Source organism: Syngnathus floridae, chromosome 2 (assembly GCF_059516105.1).
Source record: "Syngnathus floridae isolate MCC-2025c chromosome 2, RoL_Sflo_1.0, whole genome shotgun sequence".
NCBI classification, from domain to species: Eukaryota; Metazoa; Chordata; class Actinopteri; order Syngnathiformes; family Syngnathidae; genus Syngnathus; species Syngnathus floridae.
Genome location: NC_142414.1, coordinates 22,641,955 through 22,655,573, shown reverse-complemented (window position 1 = coordinate 22,655,573; position 13,619 = coordinate 22,641,955). Strand labels below are relative to the sequence as shown.

General features: G+C 43.6%; 1 protein-coding gene and 1 long non-coding RNA gene across 6 annotated transcripts in view; one reads left to right on the top strand and one right to left on the bottom strand.

Annotated features, from left to right (window-relative positions):
• The window catches only part of bsna (bassoon presynaptic cytomatrix protein a), a 68,302-nt gene extending 54,923 nt beyond the window's left edge, over nucleotides 1-13,379 (top strand). For 3 of the 5 annotated variants that reach the window (XM_088364314.1, XM_088364306.1, XM_088364334.1), the window contains 8 exons: nucleotides 63-2,535; nucleotides 3,331-3,831; nucleotides 4,598-4,920; nucleotides 5,727-5,820; nucleotides 6,026-6,157; nucleotides 6,286-6,341; nucleotides 6,698-6,824; nucleotides 8,250-13,379. In XM_088364314.1, coding sequence (XP_088220440.1) covers nucleotides 63-2,535; nucleotides 3,331-3,831; nucleotides 4,598-4,920; nucleotides 5,727-5,820; nucleotides 6,026-6,157; nucleotides 6,286-6,326 — 3,564 coding nt within the window. In that variant the 3' untranslated portion in view covers nucleotides 6,327-6,341; nucleotides 6,698-6,824; nucleotides 8,250-13,379. Of the gene's footprint in view, nucleotides 1-62; nucleotides 2,536-3,267; nucleotides 3,832-4,597; nucleotides 4,921-5,726; nucleotides 5,821-6,025; nucleotides 6,158-6,285; nucleotides 6,342-6,697; nucleotides 6,825-8,249 lie in introns of all 5 variants that reach the window. The other 2 variants (XM_088364328.1, XM_088364322.1) reach the window with 2 other exon arrangements.
• LOC148402630 (uncharacterized) lies at nucleotides 5,207-9,021 on the bottom strand. Its single transcript, XR_015854763.1, has 3 exons — nucleotides 8,225-9,021; nucleotides 6,260-6,769; nucleotides 5,207-6,162 (listed from the first exon to the last, which is right to left on the bottom strand). It is a non-coding gene; the product is annotated as an uncharacterized LOC148402630 (long non-coding RNA).
• Nucleotides 13,380-13,619: the final 240 nt, after the last annotated feature.

Here is a 13,619-nt window from a genome sequence, read left to right as displayed (position 1 = left end):
GTTTTGTCTTTGTCCCCCATATTGTATTGCTCTTCCACCCCACCCTTTCTCTCATCCTACAGCTGGCAGCCCTTCATCAGAGCTCGCTGCTACGTAAGGTCAAGAGAACCCTGCCCAGCCCTCCTCCGGAAGAGACGACGACATCAGTTCATCTGCCCCTGATGACCCCTGCCCTTCAACAGGTCTACTTGCCATCCGTGCCCAGCCTGAAGCCCAGCTCCAGGTCTGGCCTAGCCGCCAAAGCCAGCCTTCTCAAAGACCTCACCCATGAGCTAAAGGCAGTGGAGCAAGAATCAACAAAGCTGAGGAAGCAGCAAGCTGAACTGGAGGAGGAGGAAAAGGAGATTGATGCTAAACTGAGATACCTCGAGCTGGGGATTCACCAAAGGAAAGAGACATTGGTCAAGGAGAGAGAGAGGAGGGATATCGCTTATCTGAGGTGCATGGGTGATGCTCGGGACTATATGTCTGATAGTGAGTTAAACAACCTACGATTGGCAGCTGCAGCTGCATCACATGAGACCAATGGACTATTGACAAGACCAAGTACTGCACCTCTCAGCCAGTTCAGCAACGACCTGAACACAGCAGCCCAGTACACACCCACATCATCTTTCCACTCGCAATATCCCCAAAGCCAACCAGCAGCACCAACTCAATCAAGTTTAGGCTTCCAGTCCTCAACATTCAACCAAGCTCCTTATCCAACAGTGTCTCAGTCCCAGGCCTTACCACAGCCGGCCCCCCTCCAGACTCATGGTCATCCTTCGGGACCACCCTACCAATCTCAAACCGCATACTCTTCCCACACCTACCCTCAAACTCAACCCCCATACCCCCAAACCGACATAGGGTTGCCAAGTGCACCGCAATCTCAGCCCCAACCAGGGCACACTGGTTTTGCTCCAGCACCACCTGGTCAGCCCCCATACCCCACCCACAGCTCACCTTATCCGAGTGCTGTGTCCTCTTACCCCAGCCAGAGTGCCCCTTACCCTGCGCAACCTCAAACAGAGATTTTGACAGTACATCAAGGGAGGCCGAGGCAAACGTCGCTGGCTGATCTGGAGCACAAGATGCCCACCAATTACGAGACAATCAGCAATCCTACGGTCGTGGTTACAACCACGGCACAAGACAGTACCTATTCCAGTTCAGCTGCCTCATTTGGTCAATACACTGGAACAACAACCATGGCCAACTATGGACCCTATGGCTCAGCAACAGTCTCCACTGGTTACGGTGGGTTTTCTACTATTCCACCCAGCACCTATGGACAGTATACATCAACAACAGTTGGTTCGTATGGCCAATACACCACAACCACTGCTAATGCATATGGCTACACAGCAACAACAGCCAGCTCATATGGACAGTACACGTCAACCGTTTCCAATGCCTATGGACATGCTGTGGATAGTCCCTCCACGGCTGAGGGCATGTACGGGGCACCTGGTTTGGAACAAAACATCCCAAGAAACTACATGATGATTGATGACGTAAGTGAGCTGACGGCAAAAAACGGGCTGGGCACGACAACAGTGGACATGATGCATCACGGCGGTGTTGGGCGTTACCCCGGCGACACCCACGGTCACAGCAGCACCATTGGCAGCACGACGCGTGGGGGAACTAGCAGCGCCATGTACGGCAGGGCAACCGAGGAGGAAGCGGCGATGCAGGAAGAATTGTACGACCACCATGGCAGGGGTAAGAGCAACTACAGGCACGGACCTCTAGGGGGCAGCAGCAGCGTGAGCACTAGCATGGGTGGGGGATCCTCCTATTACTATGACTACGACTACAAACATGGAAGCTTCCGATCTGGGGTGCAGAAATCGTCGTCCCCCAGAAGCCTTTTGGCTCCTGCTGTCATGTCCAGCAAACGCAGCAAGCACAGGAAACTGGGCAGTATGGAGCAGAAAATCTCCAAATTCTCTCCCATTGAGGAGGCTCGAGATGTAGAGGCAGACCTGGCCTCTTATTCTTCAGCAGCTGGTGGAGGTTACCCTTCCTCCAACATCCGAGGACGTCAGCTGATAGAGGACTACGGCTTCAAGAGGAGTACTTACGACACTGGCAGCGGCATCACCCATGGTAGTCGATACTTTGGAGAGGAGGATGACCGGGTGTACTACACTTCCACTGGCCGCTCACGCTCCACTGGCTACGGCATGGACAAGATCACAGCCAGAGACTACTCTGGGTACCGCAGCAGATCCTATGAGAGGGATGACCGCTCCTACCGATCTGGCTATAGCCGGGGGCGCCACCCAACCAGGCAGTATTCTGAAGAGGAGAGCCCACTCAGTCCCCTGGGGAGATTCATGGGTTCCGGGCGATCGTCAAGCTTAGGCCCCGACCCATATGACAGTCGCAGCAGTAGATACCAGTACTATTATGGCCAATATGGTTCCAGTCACTCTCTGCCAGATGTTCAAGACCACATACGGGACCTACCCCGGACCCATGTCTACAAGTCGGATGATACATACATAATAGACGATTATCATTGTGCTGTGTCAGACAGTGAAGGTAAATGTGGGAGCTGAATGCCCACGGTCTCACTACCTACTACTGCTCCCACCATTTATCTAAATGTCCCCCACCCACCCAATGGATAGGCTTAGAAAAGAGAAAGAGAAGAAAATGAGGCAGAGCTAGCTGTTGCATGCCAATGTTTTCTTCTTCCTGAGAGTCACTTGGAGCTCTCATTTCAGTGGACTGCTGTCTGTCTGTCTGCCTGCCTGTCCGTCCCTCCGCCTGTTCGTCTGGTCTTCTGTTTGTCCAGTTCACGCATGGTTCTCCGGCGTGGTCGTTTTCTTCGTTCGCACCACTCTGATTCCCTTGGAAGGTCTTCTTTGCACGTCACCAATGCAAATTGTTTTACAGGGTTTTATCGTAATCTAATGTTTGTCTTTTGCATTGATACTTTTCACATGTTTTCATTTCTAAATTCTGGCGGCACTGCAAAATAGTCTCATTTCAGAAGGACAACCTCAGCCAAATATAAATATTATATTTTATTGTATACTCAGGTTTCTACCCAACATGATTGGCTTATCCTTTGTAAAGAAAAAATAGCGCCTATATAGTTTTCACCGTGGACGTTTTTGCAGTGTTTATTTGGTCTACTGTAGTTACAGTCTTGTACCGTGAAAGTGAAGTAAATTGTATTTTGCATGGATATAATTGTATTATTTTTGATTTCCTGTGTCTTCTTATACTTTTCTTTGGCATGTGGGTGGTCTTTCTTCTTTTTCTCAGCCTGCATGCCGCTGTCTCCGAACGACATGGAGATTGACTGTGATCTGCTTTCGGTTTCCAAAGCCTACCATCTGGGCCAGGAAGAGACAGACTGGTTTGAGAAGCCACGTTCCAGTTCTCGGCACTACGGCAGCAGCCACTCAACCGGAAGGAGTCGCCATGGTGTGAAACACACCTATCATGATTACGATGAGCCTCCCGAAGAGGACCTGTGGCCTCAGGATGAGTACGGCCATGGAGGACGACACTCTTCGTCCACCCGAGACCACCGGCACCATGGCAGCTCAAGTCGGCACTCATCCTCATCACGTCATTCGGATGAACCAAGGTCCTCTAGGTCATCTAAGGCCCATTCTAAAGATCCTCCATTACGGCACGAACCTTCAGGGCGGTCTTCTTCATCGGGAAGACGCGGTGATTCAAGGTCTGGAGCTTACCAATCATCGGACTACTCTCGGGATCCGTCTGGCCACCATCATAGCCAGAGATCTTCGAGGCAAGGGGATCCGCATCGCTCATCACGCAGCAAGTCTCAACAACAAGTCGACATGCAAGGCCAGCCAGGTATGTGGAGGAATTGTGTGTGTATTACTTACCCTATTTGAAAAATAAATGTAAAATAGAATTCCAAACAACATTCTCTAACATAGTTTGGAGGGAGAAATGCTGACCAGCACATCTGTGTCAAAAACGTTTTGGGTTCCAATCATGGCTTGGATTTTTTAGTGTGGAATTTGCATTTTATCCCCCGTGCTTATGTGAATTTTCTCTAGGTATTCCCGTCCATTCAGTTAATGGAAGACTCTAAAGATGTCCCATAAATCTGGATTTGGATATTTTAGATAATGTTGATACCTATTTTACAAACAAGTAACATCATTGAGTCGAATTAAATGAAAGTTAGTTACAGAACTAGAACTTGATATAACTGAGATTCTTGAATTAAATGATATTATTTTAATTCTAATAACAGACAAAAATCTTTAATATCACTTGTTCCGATGCAGTTTGGTTGTCTTTTACACTCGTGTCCCCACGGGGATCAACAGTCTTTAATTAAATCTATCAACCGTAACCTCTTGGAGGAAATTTTCTCCCCGAGGGCATCACTGTTCTTAGTCATGTACTCATTAAATCTCAGATTGTTGCTTCTTCTCATTTTTTATATAATTCCATTTTCCACGTCTGCTTCCAGTGTTCATAGCAGTTGTTTACAATGTAAATTCAAACCTCACTTTGAATTGGCTTCAATGAAACATATATACTGTAGATTAAAATTAAACATGAGCCTTACCAGGTCAATCTTCTTTTCCCCATATAAATCATCCAGGTACTTCCAGGTCTGGCTCTTCATCAAGGGGACAGGGCCCTGCAGGTGGCCCTTCAGGATCCGGGCGACAGGTTGGCCAGGTTTCCCAGAACGACGGTGTCCCAGGACAGAGGACGCAGCTCCAACAAGCCCAGACGTCAACGGCAAGGCCGGGGCAGCAAGGACCCCCAACTACCACTAGTGCTCAGCAACAGCCCCCAGCCCAAGGACAAAGCATGGGGGTGGGGCAGGGCCAGGTTAAACCCGGGCAAATGGGAGCAGCTGGAGGACCTATGGGGCAGGCCAGGCAGACAGGACCCACGGGAACAACAACTGCCCCCATGGTGAGTATCGGAAATAAAGATTAGTGATGAAGACAAAAATTATAGAATTATTTACACTTGAGTCAACAATACTCTTTTAAACTCCATTTTACATGCATTATATGTTGCTTCCAACAATTTGACAATATATTTTCCTTTCATCTGCTGGTAGAAGATGGGTTAAGAGCTAATTGGCTGACATGCAAAGTCAGTTGACAAGATGAGGTCAAGTCAAGTTTATTTATATAGTCCTAAATCACAAGCAGGTCTCAAACAATTATTCTCAAACTGCTTTTGTGACTCAGTCTACCACCATTGCTTTTTGTATCTTCTTTGCCTCCCTCCTCTTCTTCCCTAATCGCTCTACTCTAATGGCTAGTGTCTCAAGAAGTCAATACAATTGAACCGATTTGCCCCCTGCAAGCATGGTGCATATGGTGGCTGCACTATGTAGTCAAAAGTCTTGACACACTTTAAATCAGTTAGTCAGGAGTCAGAAATCACTTATTTAACCCTTGAGTTTAATTGTATGATGTCATTTTGGACCATTATATGCTTCCATCCTTATAGGCAAAGTTTTTCCCGGCATAGTGCACAAAATGAGGTCGTGCTTGGTTGAGTTTAGTGTGAACGAACTTGACTTGAATCCTGATCTGTAATCTCATCAAGCAACACCATTCAGATCTCAAAAGAACTGTTAATAACTATCATTTTCACTTCCTGTGGCTGTTATTCAGACAACACTTGGGTCCATATGGAGGATTTGCCCCCTGCTGTTTTCAGCAGTGTTGCTAAGCGATGAGCTCTTTCTCTTGTTCTCTCTGCAGGCCAAGATTGAGACACCTCCAACAACAGCCATAGGAGCAAAAGCAGCACCTGTCATGGCCACAAAAGGAGCTCAACCGCCTCTCACAGGCATAGGTGCCATATGCACACGCACGAACACACACACACACACACACACACACACACACACACACACACACACACGCACATTCACATTGTTATTCAGCTTCATTCTGAGAAGCTGATTTGCCTCAGATGAACACGTTTTTCATGCTGCTCATTGACTCATCATTCATTGGTTCCTTTCTTTGTCATCTTCCCAATTATCATCTTCCGGTAGGCTCCAAGGCAGCTCCAAGGCCCGGCGGTATAGGCAGTGCGGCAGCAGGTCAGCCAGGCATGGAAGGAGACAGCATGTTGTCCAAGATCCTGCCAGGAGGAGCTGCTGAGCAGGCTGGAAAACTAGGAGAAGGTATCCTGAAACCATTCATTGTATAGTACATGCATATTCAGTTGGTTTGATGTCATCACAAAGTACTCTTTGAATCGTTCTTTCATCAGCAAGACACTTTACCCTGTATTGTGTTTTATTATTCCCAGCTATATCCGGCTTTGGCAAGAAGTTCACCTCTTTCTTCTAAAGTGCTAAGTTCAAGGTGTGTATTTTTGTTCGTTTGATTTCTTGCACATGCGCTGTTTAACTTTGGGAAAGCAAGCTACTGTCATCCTGTTTGCAGAGTTGCTTTTTTCATTCTGTAAATAGATAAATAAATAGATAGATTCACATGTAGTACTAGAGGTTTTCACATAGAATTACCAATTTTACCAAAATTCCAGCAAATTTGATTTCAGAAGTGTGCATCAAACTATAATTGATAGCACTTGACGGTTATTCAGTACCAAAGAAGTTGCTCTTGCTTTCCAAAGGTTTAGTCACCCCTGGGTTACAAGGATAAGGTGCATCAAAACAGGAAAATGTAACAACTGACATAATGAATTTGTGCCTTTGCAGGACTATGTAAAAACTCAAAGCCATGCGACCCGTACCAGACAAACCTGCAACGTTCCTCTTGTTTTTCATTCCCTGAAAGAGAGAGAAAGAGGGAAGGAGCGGACAATGTTGAGACTCAAGCATGCAAGTGAGTACTGGATCCGGACTTCTAGGGATCGTAAATTTGATGAGGGCACAAGGTTTAAAGCCATTCCCAGGTGTCTTAATACAAGATCAGACATTCCTCCGCCAAAATACACAAAGGATTAAGACACTTCACATTTGGCACACTCGCTTTGAAATCACACAGTTTTGAGAATGTCACAGATCGGAATGGAGCAGGGCGACCAAATGGAGCTTGGACCAGGGTTTATTGAGGGGAAAAGGTAGTTGGAAGGGAGGATAAGGCAAACAAGCCAACAGAACCGACAAACTAACATAACAGCCTAACAAATATCAACGGGACTGACTGACAGGGATGGCAAACAAAAACAGAACTGTGAGACAAGAAAAAATCCGAAAAGGGCGTGACACGCAGACAGGACTTAAATACGCGACAGGTAACGCGAGGCAGGTGACTGTGATTTGTACATAGATTGTGAGTAGACACAGGAAGGGAGGGGCGAGTACACAGACAGAAATAATGACAACCTCCACATAATAAAACAACCGGGGACGAGTCGTGACAGAGGAGGTGGTTCTGTCTCGAGAAAATACTAGTATGATTTCTGAGGGTGGAGCTAGGGTGTGTGGCAAAGTGAGCAGATACTCGGCATGGGCAACATTGCATTTTTTTACTACCATTTTAACATTTTCTTTATGTTAAAAGCAATCGAATGCCTTTTTGCAGTGTCATTGAAGACCTCTGGCACCTCTGTGACTCCAAAAACTGTTTGCGCAATGTCGCCACTGGTCTATTCAACTCTGGCTGTTGCCTAAAAATGACAGATATTTGCCCACCAGAATGCCAAATAATGGCCAGGAAAAAAAGAGTGGTGACATGCTTATGTTGTAGATCAGGCAAAGTGTGACATCACAATTCTGAACAGTTGGCGTATTTTCCAAAATCGAAAGCTAACAAAAGATTTATTTATTTATTTATTTGGTTTGGTCAGTTTGTCATTTCATGCATGAGCAGGTACGCCGGGTGTTTCAATACAAATACGTCAATTATCAATAACATTTCCCCTTCAAATGAAGTGTTTCACTTTGAGCCTTGCTTGTTTGAAGTGTGATGCTTTGGGACACCAGTCTGTGCATTTGGAGTTAAAAACAAATTCAAGGCTTATTTTTAGATTGTTAAAAAGATGGTAGCTATTCCTGGCATAAGTGGCCTCAAACTGTCCTAATCTATTTTGTAGAAAACGTGACTTTCATTACTTCTTGAAACAAAAAAGTGTAGCTTACACTGCAGGCATATAGCCAGACTGGCGATGAGCGCATGTTCAAGAACAGTGTTGGGATCATCCTTTGACTTCTGTCAAATATTTTGAACCGTGTCGACATTTTACATCTGCAGGATGGAACATAGAACATTTGACGTTTCACCTAAATGACGTCTGTTTTTCCACAGATTATTCCAGGGCGCCAATCATCAATCCAAAAATTCACTTTAACCTCAACTGGCTTTGAGACAAAACAAATGGTGGATCAAGAACAATCCTGAAGAACAAGTAAAGCAGAAAGATCACATACAACCAGTCAACCATGTGGCTCCAAAACACACTTGACTGGGAGAACATGAATGATGCAACGTATGCAGAGGACTCCGATCCGTACCACTGGAGAACTTTAGCATGCTTTGTCTCATCCAACAAAGCTGCTTCGCTCATCTTCCTCTTCCTCTCTTCCGAAGGATTTGGAAGCGAAAGGGACGTAGAATATTTGCAATGCAGGTTTTTCTGGTACCGACCACCTCTTTGTTTCGTCACCCGTCCAGTTCATGCAAATGCATCGTTGACAAACGTCAACGGCGACGTTATGCGGGCGTTCTCTTTCTATCTACATTCCAGATTGTGATTCCTCTTCTGCACTTCGTCCAGTTCTGTTTTCTAATTCCCACGCCAACGCTCCTCAATTTGTCTTTAAAGAAGCATAGTGGAGAAGGAGAGAGAATTTGGAATGCATGGAACTTTATATCTAAGACCTTCACACTGTTTGTCATCATTAAGCAGAGGCCATAAAGACACTGGCAAATGCGTCGGAGCTCGACGACACAAACAGGAACAAAATAGAAATGGGAGTTTGTATTCAGAAGCAAACCGTTTTAGCCATTACAAAGCCATCAAGACATTTTCTGTCTGCTGTCATATAGTCCCCATTTTTGAGTTTTGATTTTTGTTCAGTTGCCAGCACAGCCTTAATTGTTTATTTATATTTTGTTTTAACGTGAAAGTGGACTATTTTTTTATGGCATCCATGAACACAATTTATCCGCGTATTTCTGTACGCTGACAATGAGATTATCATTTTTTTTTATCATCACTTGTTTTCTATTCATGTTGCCAAGCTCCCTTTCATTTTTGTTGTGTTAACACTCATGAACTCATGAACTATATCAAAGCAATAGAATTTAGGGAGCCGAGTCAAGAGCACAACAGTGTGTCATTTGACCAAGTAAAAAATAGTTGCCTGCGTCAGTCTAAATTAGCAGTCATGTGACGCTCACCAATCAACATATAAGGAAACGGAACACCCCCCTCCCATCCCCATCCCTTAATCCCAACCTCTCAATGTTGTACCACAGCTGCGGCTGACTAATACAGTACAACGACCTGCAACCAACCGCAGTGGGACATTTTGAGGCGCGAGTCACCGATGCGGCCGAGAGCACTGCAGGCCAGCAGAGAGGCAGTGAAGAAGCAGACCCCGGACTTGGCACCCTAACCTCGGTTTCGGGATCACTTTGGGACAACGCCACCCACACTCCCACCTCCTTCCGAGCCAAGGCCTCGCATATCGTCAGTATGCATCAGCATGTCAAGTCGAATGTGCGCAGTGCACATGAAAGCACATTTCCAAATGGTGTCAAGAGAGGGAGAAAAAGGAACCAAAAATCACTTTTTTCCCCATTTTCTATCTCACCCTGACCTACAACCTATCTCAGTTGTCATGGAAACTACTCAGGTCAGTGCTCTCCCTCCTGCTGATGACGCTCCTGCAGTGCATTGTGGGGTGGATCTGTATTTTGCCTATACGCCGCACGACAGCAACAACAAACGTACAGTCGAGGCCGAACGTGACGAGCAGAAACCGACACTTGTGTTGTATATTGTCCATGTGAACGCTCGCCGGGGACCTTCGCATGCTGCCCGGCGATAACAAAAAAAAAAAGGAAAAGAAAAACCTCAAAGTCACCTCTATATTGTTTTGTTCCTAAAATTCGTATGTATGTGCATATGAGTGCAGCACTTGTGTTTGTATGTATCCGCGAACGATGAACATAAAAAGAAAACCTGTTCAATCAATCGCCACAGGTACGGTACGGGGCTAAAAGGAAAGGCCACCACTCATCTCCACTCGTTCTATGCAATGAATCCCATTTAGTAACAGTATGAGCCAGACATGTTGGCATAAAAAAACACAGTCATAGCCAAACGCTAAGGTTTCGCCATTAGTGAATAATAGCAGCAAAGCTTACGCGATGCGTTCAACCGGAAAATGGAAAATACAGGAGCATCGTAATACATTTTTAGTTTGATTCAAAGGGTGGAACTCGTACACATTCATAAAAGAAAATCATTTTCAGAAGGCTGATTTCCAATGAAGCCCTATAGCTTCGGTAATGTTCTTGCAACTGTATAATTTGAGAAGTTCATTTTCGGTTTGGATTAGTTATAAAGCTATAATCATTAAAATTCTGACAAAACAAATAGTGCAAATAGTGAATCTACATGTCGTATGAGTTTCGCTTATGAATTATTTTTCCCACGATATTGACATGTATTAGAATACGTACGCCTGTATTTTGGGCTATTTCAGAAGTAAACTATGGTAAAAATCTTGCTGTGGTCAAATTGACCCCGAGGATCCAAACTGTTGGTGATTTTTACGGTAACAGGAGAGTTAAATAGAACAAGTGAGAAAAAACAAACAAAGTTGATAGCGGCACACAGTTGATCACAAATGTCAGTCATAACTGGATACGATGCTTCAAGCAGCACGTGCAGTCCTTGGCCGAATAAACATTGAGAGGTGTTCCCCAGAGATTTATCAAGAAATTCATATATATATTGAGAGATTCTATACAGATTACCATAGATTCCAAAATGTGCCCCATGGCTGCTCAGTGGTGAAAGCGACCTCATGTTTTCTTTGTGTTTGTTTCTGATGACATTGACGATACCATGGCGGTTTACAAAGAGTCAGATCAAAGGCACAGAAGAGATTATACTTATTATATTATATTTATTTGTTCTCTTATGTTGCAATAACGTTCCTTGGGCAAGTTGTAATAATTCTCCCCAATCCCAATAACATTGTTCATTATTCAGTTTTATCAAATCATCCGGCAGTTATATAAAGTATACAGTATGTTGTTTTCATGTGAGCAGAAGTTTCATACCAAAACATTTTAACTTGAAGATGAGTCTATTTGACCCATGATATAATATGAGGGTCAACTGTATTATGATAAGACTGTGTATTTGTCAGAATGGGATGGAGATGGGGCTCAAGAAAATTGCTATTTTTGTTTGGCATACAAATCAGTCATCTTTAAGAAGTCTATATTTTATGAAATATGAATGAGAGTATTTAAGAAATTATTTTCTAATAATCATAGGGGATGCTGTACGGTTGGGGGTATTTCAGAAAGGAGGACGTTGAACCCTAACGTTAAAAAAAATTGTGGAAGAGCAGAAAGAAATATTTCATACACAGCTGGCGAAACTATCAAAGGTCATCACACACTATTTTCTCAAACACAGATAGAATCTTTATGAGGTTTCTAATAAATTGATATTTCGTAGCCTGGCCACCGTTAGTTCGCATTTGCTTGTCTCAATCAGCCACTCGAGGTGACTTAAATATGCATCGCAGCAAGGGCTTTTAGTCTACAGTGTAATACTAGTCATCGAAGAAAGCCATTGAAGCAGTTGTGCTGTCTGCGCTCTGTTGGTGTCTTGTCTAGTTCTAGCAATGTAATAGACTAGACTTGAGAGTGAAAATCACCAACCCACGGCATGTTTGAAGCACAAATGTAGACAACTAAACACACATATTGCAGATGATTCACATTTTGACATTAAATTTACTTTGGATGTGAAAAGCATTCAAATAAATCTCCATGACCACATCAACTCTGCTTTATGTGCAAAATAAAACAATGGAACAGATGACATTTTGGAGTGTTCAAAGTCGTTAACTGTCACTAACACTTTTTTGTTTGTAATACTGTTTCTTGATAGCCTCAGCAATAAGTGACCAGTTTTACTTAGATTGCATTTTAAAATGATGTTTACATTATTTATTTTTTTAAATAAATTTTGTTTTCTTGACATGAAAAAGACCAACGTAAAAGTTCCGCATTCAACAATTTTTACGGATAAGTTTACAGTCGTGAAAAAGGGCACGTGTAAATGTCGCTCAGAGATTTTTTTTCCCTTGTATGTGTGAATGGTCAAAATGTTTTTACAGCCGTGCTACATAGGGCAGCATTCCATGAAAAAGACCTTGAAATATTATAAATGCATATTATAAATAGATATTTATGAAGAGATGTTTAAGGTGAGCAGGAGCGGAACAGAGATGAAATGAGACAAGCTATAAAATTGTATTGGAGTCTTTTTGTTTGATTGTCCATATAAAGAATCATTAGTGAAACGGCATGCATGAATTGACACCTATCCCAGCAATCCGAAAAGAGAGTCCACTCAACCCCTTCCCTTGACTTTTTGAGCCTCGTCGACATTCCACCTCACGAGCTGCCATACTTTGGGGTTTGTTCCCGGTGTAAATAAGGGATGAGAGCCAGTCCACTTGACACAATCATGGCACTTCATGGACATGTTCTTTTCAACATGTAAATGTCAGCAATGATAAAACAAGCAGGTACGAGTGGGGGGGTTTGCAAACCACCACAAGGCAACACAAGTTGGAGCGTATGCAAGCCTGAGCCTCCTTATAGCCAAACGTGCGCTTTAATTGTGTGTAAAAACAACTTCAACAAAGAGAGCTGAAGATCAGACAAATGAGTATAGGACAAACATTTGCATTGTGTGTGGCTGGCTCGTGCCGACTGTTTGATTATATTGATTGAAAAAAATGGAATCAGATATGGAGAAAGATGACATTGATCTCTGTAGAGTTTCTATAAATGTTGTGTTTGTAAAATGCGATACCATTCAAAACAAAAGGTGGGTTACTTTTCCGGCTTCCGTGTAAATTCTGGGGTGGGCACATGGTATTTGGAGGGGAAATGGACAATAAATGTAAAAAAAAAACATAATTATATAGATAAAATTGATGAAGCTGGAGATGAAAAAAAAAGAGCCTAATAATAACAACAACGTCCATTGTTGTAAGTGCAATGAGCTAAACTTCCTGTTCTCCCCATTGTAAAACCTTGTGTACGTTTCTGTGTGTTCCTCCTGTAAATGGGTGTAGTAGACCTGGTGCATCATGCCATGTAATGTGATGAATGATTAATTATGACCTAAAAATACATTTCAATCAGGAAAAATAAAAAACAAATACATACGAACCTGATGTGGACATTTTATTTGGTATGCGGGATACTTACCAAAAACACAATAGTGCTTAGTGGGATCCTTCGTATTAACTTCTCATGATCACAACTCTACATCAGACTGGGCAGGATTTGAACTTAATCCATGCCACTGTAATTTTCATATTCCCCATCTGCCAGCTGTGGCTACGTAATGCAGTTTACCACCACCACCACCAGTGTGAATGTGTGAGCGTATGAATAAAGTAATGTATC